Source organism: Trichosurus vulpecula, chromosome 8 (assembly GCF_011100635.1).
Source record: "Trichosurus vulpecula isolate mTriVul1 chromosome 8, mTriVul1.pri, whole genome shotgun sequence".
In the NCBI taxonomy this organism is placed as follows: domain Eukaryota; kingdom Metazoa; phylum Chordata; class Mammalia; order Diprotodontia; family Phalangeridae; genus Trichosurus; species Trichosurus vulpecula.
The window spans coordinates 70007347-70023918 of NC_050580.1; the positions used below are offsets into that span (position 1 = coordinate 70007347).

Sequence of the window (16572 nt, forward strand, 5' to 3'; positions counted from 1 at the left end):
CTTGAAGGGGCTTCTTAAGATCTTCAATTGCATTCAAAGCCATTTAAATGAAAAGGAAACTCTGTGTTTTCTAACATACCAGCTTTGGAACTAAAAAACTTACCTTTCTGGCAGCACCCCTATTTTGTTATTTGCCAATAAATACAGCCCCCATATATGATTGCTTTGCATTTTAGTATCATGACTCAAGGCATGAGATTCTCTCCAAATCCTCTAAACAAATCATTTTAATTCATTTTGGTTACAAAAATAAATATATAGCACTTGAGTAGAGAGTGATTACCGTCATAAAACCAAAAACCATTGCTAAATTCCACTACACACACACACACACACACACACACACACACACACAAAAATATGCATGCACTTATGCAAACATACACATAATACATTGTCATCTAAGACATGAAATCACTCAAAGGCTGTATCCATAGGAATTATAGCACAAACTGCCTTTCCCAATTAAGTAAAAAACTACTTTTTAAACACCAGGACCTGTCCTTGGAAGAAATGAGAAATAGATGAAGTGAAGGGGTCTTTGGACCTCTCCCATTTTCCTTTCTATTCCCTTGCTTCCTTTCTGCTTCCTAGTTCTCTCACACACATTACCAGGTGTTCAATGCCTACACCCTATCCAAAGCCCTTCACTGTAGCCACTCATCCAAGCCTCCCCTCTCCCTAAAGCACTCCATGATGCAAAATATTTTCATTTCCTCAGTTCAGTTGTTCTCAGCCAACTGTTAGGGAGACATCAATCTGATTATATTCATTTACACTAGATCATAATTACCCTTTACCCTCCCAGGGCTAAACTCATGTTAACTCTTATTGATGGAATTACATACCACTTTTTTTAAATGAAAAAATTCATAAGCAGTGAGGGAGATATTGTTATTAATAGAGAGATGGTTTCCCACTTAACCACTTAAATTACAAAATGTAAGCCATTAACTACTCTACCTACATGTAAATCCAGCCCTGGTAAGTGCTTCTCTATGCTCTGCTACCTTCCACAGACCAAGGAAGTCTACCATTTGTGTTTCATTTGGCCCCCTTACAGGATCATTGCTTAGGGAATATTTGAGTTCCCAAGATCTGATTCCATCTTTCCTCATGTGTAGGCTACAGACCATGATGCAGAGGAGCCAAACAACGTTGTAGACTATTCCATCATGCAGGCAGAACCTGCCAATGTGTTTGACATCAACGAAAGCACGGGTGAGATCAGGTTGAAAGCCTTTGTTCACTCGCTGGACATCATCCACAACATCACCAAGAACAGAGACTGCATCTGGTCTGTGCTGGTGCAGGCCAAGGACCGGGGCTCCCCATCCTTCAGCACCACAGCTGTGCTAAAGATTGACATCCTGGATGAGGTAAGCTGGGCAGGCCAAAAGGAGAAAGAAAGACGTTTCGGGAGTAAAAGGGAAACTCATAACCACCTCACTCACAGGTGTGTTGTAGCCAGGATTCTTGTAGAGGTACAGGCCTCCAATTCTGAGATCCAGTGGGCATGAGCCTGCCTGCATCCTCACAGCCAAATAGAAACAATTATCTAGACCTCCCTCTCTGTGGCCCTCCTCCATACGTTCAATTAAAGACTGAGCCATGTATTCCTTTGTCATCATCACCCAGTGCCTCTCTCTCCAGCTTGGTTTTATCTATAAAAGAGAAAACAAGGGAATTTCAATGCTATACCCCATCCCATTTGTCATAGCCCATATTGAAGCCAAAACCCAGTCTTTAGCATCCTAAATCAGATCTAACAACATTACAGAAGTTACGAGACTTCTGCCTGACCCCAATGTGGATAGAGGCAGTATGATACAAGGAGAAGAATCCAGACTTAGAGACAAAAGGGCTGTACTCCAGACCTGACTCTACCCCTTGCTGTCATTGTGACTGTGACTAAGTCACTGGTATCCTGTGAATTTCAGTTCTCTTGCCCGTAAAATATGGGTATTAGTATTTGCAGTACTTTCTCCATAGGGTTGTTGTGATACTCAAATGTGTAATGTCATAGAGCACTGAATTTGGTATCTGAGGACCTGAGTTTGAAACTCACTATCTCTACTGCTACTCACTAACTTGGGCAAGGCTCCTGGCCTCAGTTTCTTCACCTATAAAACAGGGAATTGTACTAGATGGTTGTTGTGTTTGTCCTTCATTCTCTAAGAGGACCAGGACATCAGGGAAATGATGACATGACTTGCAGTTGACTTTGATTTGAGTGAGGGAGGGCACTAAATTCTAAAAGGGCAGCTAAATGGCTCTGTGGATAGATTTCCAGGCCTAGAGTCAGGAAGACCTGAGTTTAAATCTGTCCTCAGACACTAACTAGTTATGTGACTTTGGGCAAGTCACTTAAACCTGTTTGCCTCAGTTTCCTCATTCGTAAAATGAACTGGAGGAGGAAATGGCGAACCTCTCCAGTATCTTTGCTGAGAAAACCCCAAACGGGGTCATGAAGAGTTGGCACAACTGAAAAAATGACTAGACAAGGACAACCAGATTCTAAAATCCCTGCCAGCTCTAAATCCTATGATCTTCAAAACCACATGGTGCGTGTTAACCAGGGTTTGCGATTAGAAAGTGAGAAGAACAAAGAGCAAGGTGGCCAAGGGTAAAGAAAACATCACTGAATGGGTCAGTGCCAAGGGTCAGGACTGGGTAAGAATGGAAAGGAAACCAAAACAGAGGCGATGAAATAGAAGATGATGGAGGCATCAGACGAATGGAGGTCATGATGAAGTACAATCAAGGGATGGAAATGGAAGCTGTGATTTCAATGATAGAAGGAACTCTCAGGCAAGGAAACTCCCTCCACCAATTAAGGCTGGCTACTTTCTCTGCCGCCTCTAGTCTTAGTGAGCCGTCTAGAGATTAAGACATTCAATGACTTCCTTAGGCTCACAGAGCATCAGAAGCAGACCTTGCACCCCAATCTTCTTGGCTTTGAGACTGGTTCCATCCATTACAGTGTGATGTAAATATTTTTGTATCTGTATATATATGTGTGTGTATATGTGTGTATATAATGCATATATATACATATGTGCATATATACACATACATATGTATATGTGTGTACATTTCTGTGTGAATATGTACACACATATCTATATATACACATATACATATATATGTGTGTATGTAAATATGTACATATCTAGATATATTATATATATAAAACTTGCTTTAAGCTATAAAGTTCCATTTAAATGTCAGCAATTATTAGCTTCCCTTAAAGAAAGATTGGTTTCTAGTACTCTGTCTATCCAGCTACTACTGGATTATATCTTCATGTATTTCCAAGTTAATTCAAAAGTAAGCCAAAGCTCTTGCTTTTCCCTTAATGAAAAGAAACTAAGAGTTTATTTTCATTAAGGGCAGAGTGCATTATTAATGTATCTAACCATGCCTGTAGCCTAAGGCAAAGCTTAACATATAATCCTAAATTGTGTTCTGATTTCCTTGCTGTGGTCTGAACAGGGTGCTGAAGTTAGTGAATTTTTTTTTATTGTAACACAAGCTAATCAAATGGCTCTGGCAAAGATCAAGGTGCTTCCTTCTCAACAGCCATCATTTATTGAGCTTTTATTGTGCATGGGCCCAGTGTTAGCCACTGGGAAAGCAACAGTGTGTAAAAGACAGTCTCTGCCTCCTAGGGTCAAATAGCAGAAGTGGAGAAATAGAATACATATGTAAAAAGGTAAATAACAAGATACTCACATAAAGAGAGAGGGGCAATGTGATATAGTGGATAGAGAGCCAGCATCAAAGCCTGGATAACTTGGATTCAGGTCCCATTTCTGATCCATGTTGGTGTGTGACCCTGAACAAGACACCTGACCTCTCTCTAATCGGTTCTCTAAGAGTGCCTTGGGAGAGGAGTTTCACACTTGTCACTTCCTTCTATCAGACAAATCACAGATCCTGTTCCTATCCCTATAAGCAGATAAGCAGCAGAGTTCTATGGAAAGAACCCCGCATTTGGAACCGGGAAGCCTGGGTTCAATTCCTGGTTATGGTCATTATTGGCTGTGTGATGGTAATGAAATCATTTTATATCTCTAATTTTCAACTCCTTTATTTCTAAAGTGGAAATAATATTTGAACTGTCCATAGTATGTATATAAATGTGTGTACATCCATCCCATCTGACTCTCTCTGGCATTGTCAAGAGTCTAGGTAAGTGAAACTGCTACAACTTCCTGTCCAGCTTCCATAGATGGAGTGCATGTATTGCATTGACATACTGTGCTCTGTTTATACTCCTTGACAGACCCTGAATAGAGGGCCCATGGCTGCATTTCTGATGCAAACTAAAGACAATCCCATGAAAGCCATAGGCGTGCTGGCCGGAGTCATAGCCATCATGGTGGTCATTACCGTCTTCATCTCCACTGCCATGTTCTGGCGCAACAAGAAGTCCAACAAGATTTTACCAGTCCGGCGGGTGATCCGAAAGAGACCAAGTCCGCCATCCCGCTCCATCAGGGCAGAGTGGCTCAAATTCAAGAGGTCTCATGCAGGAGACAAGTTTGCCGTCAAGGATGAACTGCCCAATGAGAATCATAACAACAACAGCCTGATGTTCACCCCACCTCCAACTGCACCAGCCCTTCCCCCTCCACCCGTCACCGTCCCCAAGATCAGTACCACGGAGTGGACAGTGCCCACAGTCTCAGGTTCACTGACTCCCAAGCATACTAGTAAGCCGATGAAGCAAAAGGCCTCCGACAGACCTGTCCAGTCTGCCCTCGTTTCTGAGCTCAAGAAGAAGTTTGAAAAGAAGGCTGCAGACAACAAGCCTTACGTCTGAGAAACCTACTGTGGCCACTCTCAAGCCTGTCACCCCACTATCCTTGTCCTTGACAATTTAGAATATGCTGAAAACAATTCAGATGGCGCAGTCACTCACTTTTTTGTACAAGTATTTACTGCTGATTTGCATGGATTCTCTGCCAATCTCCTTTTCCGTTTTGCAGTGGGAATCATTTCTTCAGTGACCTCCTAGAATGTAGGTGCTAATCACTAGATCATAGTCTGACCACATGCACTACTTCTCTCCCCCGAAACTTTACCAAATGTCCCACTGAAACAAAGTGTTCATTTGCTGACTGGTGTTCAAGTTGCCATTGAATGGGGCTTCATAGGTCTTCTTGTTCCTACCCCCATCCCTGGAAAAACATAAGCTCTTTTAGCTATTATTTCTGACCAGCCTGACCCAAAAGATCTTCAATTTATGAACAGGACTCCTGCCAGATGTGGGGAGACATCTGTAATGTGATGCCATCTCAGGCTGTTATCACCAAATTAGCTTCCAAATGCTGGAAATTCTTTGATAAAGGAGGTGGAGAAGGGTAGTAATAATGTTTGGTCTTGACTTAAGTAAAGCAACTTCAAAAGAGGTATTTTGAGAGCTGTTAGGAAAATAGACACAATGGGAGGTTAAAGGTGAGCTGAAAATGCTCATTAAACCATACAGTTAAAGGAGAAGGGGGAAATATGTTTTCTATGTCTTTAAGTTGAAAAATTGATAGATTATGCTCTCATCCTCATGATGAAACTGTACCTTCATGGTTTGGAATAGAGAAGACATTAACTGAATTTTCCCATTGGTGGAAGCAGATACTTAATACTTACTTATCCAAGCCCACTAGGGGAAGGGCACATTAGTGCCTGGGGATGATCCAGGAACTACAAATGTCGCCCAAGTTCAAATTCAACAGACTGAACCCTATACATCTGCATATACTGCATCTCTATACATACCCACAAGTATTCTAAGCATTTCCTCTCTCCATGGAACTGTCCTGGGGTGGTAGTTTTTAAAGAGGCAGTAAGGTATGGTAGAAGCAACATTGGACTAAGCCTTAGGAGACCTGGGTTCTAGTCCTGATTCTGATAATATTCTGGTGAATGTTCTTGATCCTGCCATGTGACAGATCACTTAACTGCTCTATATTTCAATGAATTTAGAAAAAGAGGTCAGTAATTTCTGCCCAGCCTAACTCACAGAATTATGAGGACCAAATGAGTTACTAATGAATGGGAATGTGCTTTGAAAGCTACAAGGCATTCTGCCTTGTGGCGACAAAAGGTGACAAAAATAGTCGTCTGCGATTTAAAAGAGCTGTATTTGAACCCTGGGTCTGTTACTAGCTGCACTACCCGAAGCAAGGTAGTTATCCTCTGATCCTCAATTTTCTCATCTGTACAATAGGGATACACCTTGCATTACTTGTTTCACAGGGTTGTTGAGAGGAAAGTGTTTTGTAAACCTGAAAGTATCATATAAATGAGAACGATCATTATTATTAAGACTTGTTCATTGGAACACAGTTGTTCCACAAAGTATTGGGTGTCTCTTGCTGCTCATGAGTGCTGCAGAGTCACAACATTTGTGTGAAGTCAAGTTTGTTTGGTTTTTTCTCAGTGGGGTCACTCTCTTATACAACACTGCTGTTTAGCCTGTCACTTATGTCAGTGTTATACAAGGGAACAGCCAGGGAAGCAATGGAAATTTTAGTCCTATCAGACACCCCTTCTCTGTTGCTTTCAGATGGCTGTATCCATAGAAATCAAAGAACATTAGAGGCACACTGTGTCTTACAAATCATCTAGTTTAATAGTGTCATTCTCTTTATCAGGAAATTGAAGCCTAGAGATACGAAATGACAGTTCAGAGTCACATAAGATTAGTTAATGGCAGATCGAACATAGGAATTCAGGTCTCTGGAGTCTTGGCTTTTTCCACAACATTACATATAAAACTCAGCTTGAGCATAAATCGTAAGGGTTTGATAATCCCTTCCCTAAGAGATAGGGAAAGAGGGTATCTATGTCCTATATAGGTGGGACCTGTTTTCTGCAAGTCTATTCTAAAGAAAGCCAGGAATACGTAAAAAGAGAAACGGAGGACAGTTCCTTGCATACTTTGGGCAGTCAGCACCCACTCCATTTCAGATGATTTTATTTATTAAAATTTGGTATACACATAACTTTTCTTTGGGCAAGTGGGTTTATCCAATGTGTTCCATTAACAACTTGAAACACAGATATGCCATGTGATCCCTAGGCTCCATATTGGGTTTTTCTTCAAATGCATGGCCCTGCCATTATTTAAGGTCAAGAATTATAGCTAACAATTTGGGAACAGAGGAAAGACCAGCAGATCAAATGAAATAACCAGAAGGATAGAGTGAAAGTCCAACAAAATATTAGGGTGGGGTAGTTTTGTTCTATACCATGGATGTTTGGGGACTTTTTTTCATTGAACATTATCATTCCTACCAGTTGTATTGTATTTCATTTTTGTAATTATGAATAAAAACCTTTAAATTGAAGCCACGTTTTCACCATATGTAGCATCTGATCTCTATCATCATTCTTTCATTCACCCTCTCTGTCTCAGAAGACAGGGAGGCAATAAAAGAAAATGCCTTAAGTTTAATAAGCAAAGAGAAATGAAAGAAGGAGGTGGAAAAATTGTTGAAAATTGTATGTCTTCCCAGGCAGCTTGGCAGTATAGTGGGTAGCATACTGGACCTGGAGTCAGAAAGAGCTAAGATCAAATTCTGCCTCTCTGACATTTTTTAGCTCTATGACCCTGGGCAAATCTCTTAACCCGTTTCTTCATCTTTATGGGCATAATAATGGAGCCTACTCTACAAGGTTGTTATAAGGATGAAATGAAAAAAATATAATTAAAGTGCTTTGTAAGCTTTACAGCTCTATAGAAATTCAATGTACCATTATTATGATTTATTAACTTGTCACAGATAACATCTGAGAATAGCTTCTGTTTGTACTGGTACTTTGCTCCCCCCACACAACCCAAGTCTGATTCTTATGAATTAAAGCAGCTAAGCAAGCTTAAAGGAAGAAAGGAAGGAAACATTTTTGTGGTGCTTACTATGTGCTAGGCACTGTGCTAAGTATTTCACAAATATTATCTCCTTTAATCCTCGCAACAACCCTAGGAGGCAGGTGCTATTGTCCTCATTTTACATTTGAGAAAACTGAGGCAGAGATAAAGTGTACTTGCCCAGGGCCATACAGCTATTAAGCATCTAAGGCTGGATTTTAACTCAGATCTTCCTGATTCCAGGCATAGTGCTCTATTCGCTGCATAATCTCCAAAAGGAAGAGGGAAGAGAATATGCATTTATATAGCACCTACTATGTACCAGATCCTCACAAAAACCCTAGGTACTTTAAATATCCCCATTTTAGAGTTGAAGAAACTGAGGTTAAATGAATTGCCCATGGTCAAACAGCAAGGTCATATTTGAACTGAGGTCTTCAAGACTAGGTTCGGTGTTCTATGCACTGCTCCACCTAATAGTCAAAAGGTGGAGGAAACCCAAGCCCAGCCTCTCCCCTGAGTCTCAGTGACTCCCCAGTTTGCCCAGGTAGCCAGCTGTGGGAGTCACGTACAAAAGTATTGAACAAGAATGACAGAGAATTGAGGATCTTGCTTCTAACAAGTATGGAGGTAAAGGGGAATTTTGAAGTGATTAGTAGAGAGGAGGTTATGTTGTGTTTCTGCCAGTATCAAGTAATAGCTATGTTTATACAAAGTACAGGCTGGTTTCCCCCCAGAGAAGGTAAAAAAGCTAGAGGAGTGTTTTGACATGGGGGGACAGGAGGGGGAAAGAGAAAATAGGAAAAATAGCAGGAAAGGAAGGAGAGGGACAGTGAGGGAAGGAAAGAAGGAAGGAAGGAAGGAAGGAGGGAGGGTGGGAGGAAGGGAGAGAAAGGATTTTTAAGCGCCTACTATATGCCAAGCACTGTGCTAAGTGCTTTGCAAGGATTATCATATTTGATCATCACAACAACCCAGAGAGGTAGGTGCTATTAGAGGTGATGCAGAGAAGGGAAGAAGCATCATCAAACACCTGGAGCAATATTATGTATGAGGTTTTTGAGAGGTGGTCAGTCTGTTCTCTCTGAAGAAACAATTTCTTGTGTTCCAAGGAATTATGCTGTAGATCCACAAGTAACATCACAAAAGAGGTTATCCAGTAATGGTCAGAGGGAAAAAAAGAGCCTATTAGTGGTGGTTGGTTGGTCCCTACCTTTGTGTATCCACAGACAAAAATGTCTCAGACTATCCAGACAGAAGGACTTAGAATTTGAGTTCAGGAAACAGACTGTAATCTTGGCTATGATATCATAGTGATGGGAGACTTCAATTGTCCATGCATCTGTCAACACCCTCTCTTTCTGACAAGAGCAGAGCAGCTGATAATTTCTTAGACTGCCTTAATAATAATTATAGTCTTCAAAAAGTAAAAAAAAAAAGGACAAAGTCAGCCAACAAAAATTCATTAAGCATTTACTACGTGCCAGGTATAGGACTAAGTGAACAGTATACAAAAAAGGCAAAAAACAGTCCCTTCACTCAAGAAAAAAACCTTTAAATAACTGAATACATACAATATGCATGTATATAGTGTGTGTATATGTGTGTGTGTGTGTGTGTGTGTGTGTGTATAAATATATATATGAAATAGAGGATTTCTGAAAGAAAGTCACTAACAATTGGGGGAGACTGAGAAAGGCCTCAAGCAGAAGGTGGGATATAAGTTAGTTTTGGGGGAAATCAGAGAAGGTAGGAGGCAGAGGTGAGGAGGAAGAGCATTCCAGGCATGGGGGACAACCATTACAAAAACAAAATGTTCTATTAAAGATGCTAAGTAGGTCGACGTAGCTGGATTATAGAGTATGTAGAAGGGAGTAAGGTGTAAAAAGAATGGAAGAGCAGAAAGGGGAAAGGCTGAAGAGCTTTAAATGCCAAATGGGGAACTTTTGATTTGCTCCTGGAGGTAATAGGAAGCCACTAGCATTTACTGGAATTTTCATGGTCAGACCTCCACTTTAGAAAAATCACATTAGCAGCTGAGTGGAGCAGGAATTATAGTAGGAAAAGACTTGAGGCAGGAAGAACAATTAAAAGGCTATTTCAATAGTCGAGGCAAGAGGTGATGAGAACCTGAATTAGGATGGTGGCTGTGTGAGCAGAAAGAAGGTACCATGTATGAGAGATGTCATAGAGGCAGAAATGATAAGATTTGACAGTAGATTGGATATGTAGGGTGAATGAGACTGAGGAAGAAAGGATGACATCAAGCTTGCAAGTCTGGGTAACTGGGTAACCCAGTTATCAGTTATCAGTAATCAGGAAATGCAAATGGACTTGGGGAAAACATTAAGGAGTGCTGTTTTGTATATGTCGAAATCTAGTGCCTTCCCTTTTGATTATCTCTACCTTAGTCTGTATATATCTTATATGTCCATAGCTGTTTACATGTTTTCTCCCCCATTAGAATGTGAGCTTCCTAAGAGCAGAAACAGTCTTTCACCTTCCTTTATATCCCTAGTATTTAGTACAACATTTGGCACATAGTAGGTATTTAGCAAATGATTACTGACTGGCTGACTGATCAGCTGAGATGCCTCTAGGACAACTAATTCAAGATGTCCAAAAGGCAGTTGATGACACATGATAGGGCTGACCAGATGTTAGTTCATCGCAAAAAGATCTACAAGTTCTATTGAACAGCAGACTCCATATGAATCAACAGAGTGATGTGGCATCCAAAAAAGCTACTTAGGTTCAAAATAGAGTCATGGTGCCGAAAAGGAAGTGATGGTGATCGAACATCTGGAGCAAATGACCTCCAAAGTCCTTTCGGCTCTAAATCTATGACCCAATGGTCCTATTCTATTGGGTCTGGCTACCCAGGAATCCATGGTAATTCCAGAGTAAGTGGCAAATGAGTTATAGCTTTGAATGCTAACCAGAAATTTCTGACTTTTGCTTGTGATGAAATACCCTATCTTATTTTAAGCATCATTTCTCAATGTGGGATTTTGGACCTGGGAATTTTTCTCATTGAGTCATTGCTTTCCAGACTCAGGTCCCTCCTCCCACTTATACAGCAAATTCCTTTGAACTCATGCCTATAACACTTGATTTCCAAAAATCAACTTCATAGATAATGGGTGGGTGTGGCACGTGATGAAGATCTGGGGGTTTTAGTCACTACAAGCTCAATGAATCATCTAAGCAAGAGGCAGCCAAAAAAGCTAGTGCTTTCTTCAGTTGCATTAAGAGGGGCACAGTGTCCATAATGATAGTTTTGTTATATTCTGACCAGATCAGGACACATCTAAAGTACATTGTTCAGTTCAGGGCATCATATTTTTAAAGTAATTTTTGATATTTTTGTAATATCTATGTTTCTAAAGGTATCACTCCCTCCCTACCCCCCCCTCCAGCTATAGTAAAGAACAAAAAGGGGGAGCGAGGGGAAGTTCAACAGAAGTAACCAACATATAAAAAAGTCTGATGTTAAACAGTGTTTTACACCTATATTACCCATCTCTTCAAAGAAGTGGGAGGAGAGACCTCATATTACTTCTTTGGTGTCAAGCTTAGTCACTATAATTTTGCAAGATTCAGCTTTGATTATTTTATTATTTTTGTATTGACACTATGTACAAATTTTTCTGATTTCTACTTTACTTTGTATCAATTCACATCAGTCTTCCTATGCTTCTCTATATTCATCATATTCTTCCTTTCCTATAGCATAATAATGTTCCATTATGGTCATGTGCCAAAGTTTATTTAGCTGCTCTCTACTCAATGGGTATCAATTCTGTTTCTAGTTCTTTACTATTACAAAAAGTATTGTTATAAGTTTTTTTTATATTGGTGGGATATTTCTTTTTGTTATTTACTTCCTTAGGGTCTTTCTTTTTGGGATTTACTTCCTTGGGGTCTTTTTATCATTTATTTCTTATGCCTAGCAGAAGAATTTCTGAGTTGAAAAGGTATGGTCATTTTCATCACTCTCTTCAGATAATTCCAGATTGCTTTCTAGAATAGTTGAACCTATCTGTAAGGACTAACTTTGATAGACTTGGCTCTTCTCATCAATGCAAGGTTCAAAGACAGCTCCAAAAGACTCATGATAGAAAAAACTGTGCATATCCAGAGAAAGAATTATGGAGTCTGAATGCAGATTGAGGCAAACTTTTTGCCCCTTCTTTTTTGGTTTCATTTCTTGTTTCTCATGATTCATTCCATTGGTTATAATTCTTCTTCACAACTGGACTATTATGTAGTAAATAAGTTCAATGTGAAGGTATATGTAGAACCTACATTAGATTACATGCCGTCTTGGGGGGAGGCGGGGGGAGAAGGAGAGAGAGAAAATTTGGAACACAAAAACTTGTGGAACTGAGTGTTGTAAACTAAAAATTAAAAATAAATTTAAAAAAAGAATAGCTGGACCAATTCACAGCTCCACCAATAATGCATTAGTTGAGACACGATTTTTTTGGAAAGATGCAGATAAAGTGTAGAGTTTCCACTGGAGAACATGCCATACAAAATAAGTTGAAAGAATTAGGGATATCTGTCCTAGAGAAGGGAAGACATAGAAAAGACATGAGAGCTGTCTTCATTGCTTCTGTCTTTTCATGTAGACTTGTCCTGCTTGGCTCCCGAGAACAGAACTAGGAGTAATGGGGTAAAAGCCTCAGAGAGGAAGGTTTACACTTGAGGCAAAAAGAAGCTTAACAATCTAAGTTATCCAAAAGTGGAACGGCTGCCTCATAAAGGACTGAGTTCTCCATCATATAGAAGCTAAGTAACTACTTCTTGGTTGGTTAGAGGCATTAAGGAGGAGTAGAAGTGGGGGGGATCATGTTCAGGATCTCTAAGGTCCTGCCAACTCTGAGATTCCTCATTTACTCCTGTAAACATCTTGTTCTTGGAACACAGCCAAGTCTATCATAGATCAAAACTCTTTAGATGAGTCATCATCCATAGCCTGGGCCCTGTGGGACTTCAACAAATCTCAATCAAAAAGAATGCAAATATTATTCCTTCTTATCACAACACCCAACCATAGCTATCATACTTAACCCTGCAAACATAACAAGGACAGAAACAATTACAAGCACAGCTACAGACATGAGAGAATAAAACAATAGATTTTCATAATCAGACAAAGCCACTCTGCAAATCCGTCCTTGGGAATACAATCTCCTTAAACTCTGAGAGAAAACGAACACTAGCCAATTAAGCATTTATATTTAAATATCCATGACATGATTTGCACTGGGAAACAAACAATTGTGAGAGAGCCAAGCTGTGGGATATGACCATGTGGGAAAAACAGCTAGATTTGCCACAGTTGTGGTTAACTGAGTAAAAAACAATAATGTGCTTCTTAAAAAAAAAAATACCAAAAATGAAGGATTGTGTTAGGGAGGGGGCATCATTGGGAAGTGACAGATATTAAAAATAGCATCAGTAAAACATTTAAAATATATTAACAGAACAAGGCCATGGAATGTATCTTCTGGCTCCTTGAGGATGGATTCAGCCTCTGCCCCCTTGCTAAAGTACATGTGATATCCAATGGCTCGTGGTTGGTAGGTCAGAGTTGGTCTCTATGGCAGGGTGATGCTATGTCAAAAATGAGGGATTTCACGTTGAAAGCTGTCCTGGGGTGGGGGGAGGGAAGAGATGGGGAGAAAATTTGGAATTCAAAATCTTGTGGAAGTGAATGTTGAAAACTGAAATTAAATAAATTATACAATTTTTTTTTAAATGAGCAATTACTGAATTGACCAGGGCTTCCAGGGAGAAGGGGAGAGATGGGGGAGGAGAGAGATCCCCTCCCATCCTCACTGAAAGTCCAAGGGAGAGCTTGCATTGGTTGGGTTCCCACAAAGAGGTCTCTGAAAAAGAGGAAAAGACGGTTCTTTTTGTTCCCTCATCTAGCCCACTGAGGAGGTAAAGTATCCTGACTCAGTTGTCAATCATCTTTTACAGTAGCTCCCTGTGACAGTAGCCAAGTAACCAAGCAGGAGCCTCTGATTGAGCATATTTTTAGCAAGGGGGCAGAGCCTGTGTCTATGCTTATAGCTAGAACACATGCTCATGGACTTGTAATTGTTACCCAAAAACCACATTGAAATAGAACAAAATAAGAATGCTAACCTTAGATATAAAATTTTTACCCTTCCCCTACTGCACCTCTCCCCCCTCCCCCCCCACCCGCCACACACACACACACACACACACACACACACACATGTAAGTAAGAATAGAAATGAATTACCCAAGACTGCAGAAGCTAATATGGAGCTGAGATTTAAACCCAGGTCCCCTAACTCTCAATCCACTATTATCTTCACTATGTAACTCTTGCATCAAAGATTCTCACAGGACACAAAAGGCCCAGGTAGACTTTAAGGGATTTGTCACTTTTCTGGCTTATTGCCACACTCCAGTCAATCTGGGAACTGCATTATCTGGCACCAGCTAGAGGAGAGTCACCAACTCCTACCAAGTACTTGGCTTACAAGGTTTGAGAATGAATGTTAGTTTATAGATTAAAACAAATAGGACTCATGGAGGTCATGGAAAATAACAATCCTAAAGGTTTCAGAATGATTAAATAAATTATGGTCTCTGACTATTATGGAATATTATCGTGCCATAAGAAGTAACAAACACAAAGGATTTCAAAGAAATATAGGAAGACACATTTGGTGACGCTGGTTTTAAATACAGCTATGTATTAAGGAAATTGAGAAATCTATGTTAATCACACAGAAAGATGTTCAAAAAAGGTTATAGAAATCAGCAGTGATTTAGCTACTACTGTGTTAAAGATATCCTGCAAATCTTCTGTCCTGGTTTTACCAATCTTTTTAGGGGTATGTGAGGTGTTCAGGAGGACTAACACCTCTGCTGTGAGGGCTTCCCAAGCCCTTTTAAGAGCTGTTTGTTATCCATCTTTGGTGTTCACCTTCACCTAACTCTCACCTGAAGCTACAAAAAGCTGTAGCTGTGGCCACACCCCTGTGAACTCTCTTGGCCAACAGGCTAAACCAAGTTGAGAGTAACGGACAGGCCTCAAACCCATTGGTGAGTTAGGGGTATGTCTACCCTCAGCACGTGAAGACTTCCCCCAGTGTAGTAGGTGGAAAATAACAATTTATTCTAATGACCATGAAGGCAGATGAAGCAGGCATTGTAAAAGTGCTTAGAGCTTGGTCCAATATTGAAGACACCAAGGTCATATGGGCCAGAAAATTCCAATCTGTAACAAAAGTTACTAAGAACTCCAAAAATGATTAATCAATTTATTAGGGAGTCTAAGGGTCCCTAATTAATTGGGTCCAAGAACTTCCTAATGATCAGGGGCTCCTCCCCTTGGGTGCTAAATACTTTTATACACTTGGAAGAGCACTAAAAATAGAAGGAGGCATTACAACTCACTGACTGGTCAAATCCAGAAGGGGGAAAGTCTTATGGTTAGTTAAGAGAAATGTCCATCAATCATAACCACTTTGTCAACAGATCTTTCAAGGGTCATGAGACCTTCCATAAGTCATCAACTCCAGATCATCTGAACAGGGGCTTTCCAAAGCTCATAAAACCCTTTCAATAACCTCTCAGAGCCTTCCACAAGTCATAAGACTCTAGTGTTTGACCAACAGTATCCTAGAGTCCAAGGAAGTTGTGGTTTTGAAGCAAATGTCACAAGGAAGTGGACAGTAGTGATTCATAGGGGTGAGAGGGTATCATACCAGTAAATGAACCTTATTACAGCATGTTACGGGGGAGGAGGGGAGGATAGCACAGGAATTACATTCTTATTACATTTCTAACCAACAATATGAATGTAGCTGATAAATACAAGTAATATAATTGTCAATACATGGTGGAGTAATTATTCATAACTCTTATCCTAACTTCATTAACATACATAACTAATTTAAATTTTATCCTATTCTGCTAAATTCACTAATACAGTCCCTGATACCGTCAAATCACAATAAACTGAATAAATGCTGATTAATTTGAGTAGGGGGTATCACACAGTCATCCACTACATCCTGGCCACCACCAGTCATCTTGACCGTTGTCATGCCACTGGACTTCCATGACTATGTACAATTCTGCCTCACTTAAATTCAATTCATGCACAAATAAAGACGTTACCCTGTGATGTCATTCATCCTAACCTTAAATCTTCACATAACAATAATTTGCATACACACGGAATCATTTACAATCTTTTTTCCTTTGTCTTGTTTGTTTTCCTTCCTTTTCTCTACTGCTCTTATGTCTCTATTTGAGACTTTTTAAACTTGTCAACTGAAGTTAAAATTTACAAAAAGAAAAAATAAGCATAGTTCCTTCCCCAAGGTCTGTATAGCCTTAGGCAATTACAGTACTGTCTTGGCAGGCTCTGGAACAAGTATTGCCTAGCGTGGATCCCCAGAAAACATCTCCTAATGGGACTTTCTCTGTTTACCGTTCTCTGTAGCTCCTGGCATGTGGCGGGATTTTCACTTCCCATCATCACTTCCTGTTACAAATTCACCACTGTGGGCATAAGAAAGGCCTCATAGAAAAGGTGTTATTTGGGAAGAGCTTTGGCCGGAGATGGACTTCTCTATGTGAGGAACAACAAGAAGGCCAGTTTCTCTGAACCATGCCATGTGTTAAGAGGAATAATTCGA

General features: G+C 40.1%; 1 protein-coding gene across 1 annotated transcript in view; it reads left to right on the top strand.

Moving 5' to 3' along the window:
• Window positions 1-7353, top strand: part of CDHR1 (cadherin related family member 1) — a 53388-nt gene extending 46035 nt beyond the window's left edge. Inside the window, exons 16-17 of the mRNA XM_036737238.1 lie at window positions 1125-1379; window positions 4289-7353. Of these exons, the coding sequence (XP_036593133.1) occupies window positions 1125-1379; window positions 4289-4828 (795 nt within the window). The 3' untranslated portion in view covers window positions 4829-7353. The remainder of the gene's footprint in view (window positions 1-1124; window positions 1380-4288) is intronic.
• Window positions 7354-16572: the final 9219 nt, after the last annotated feature.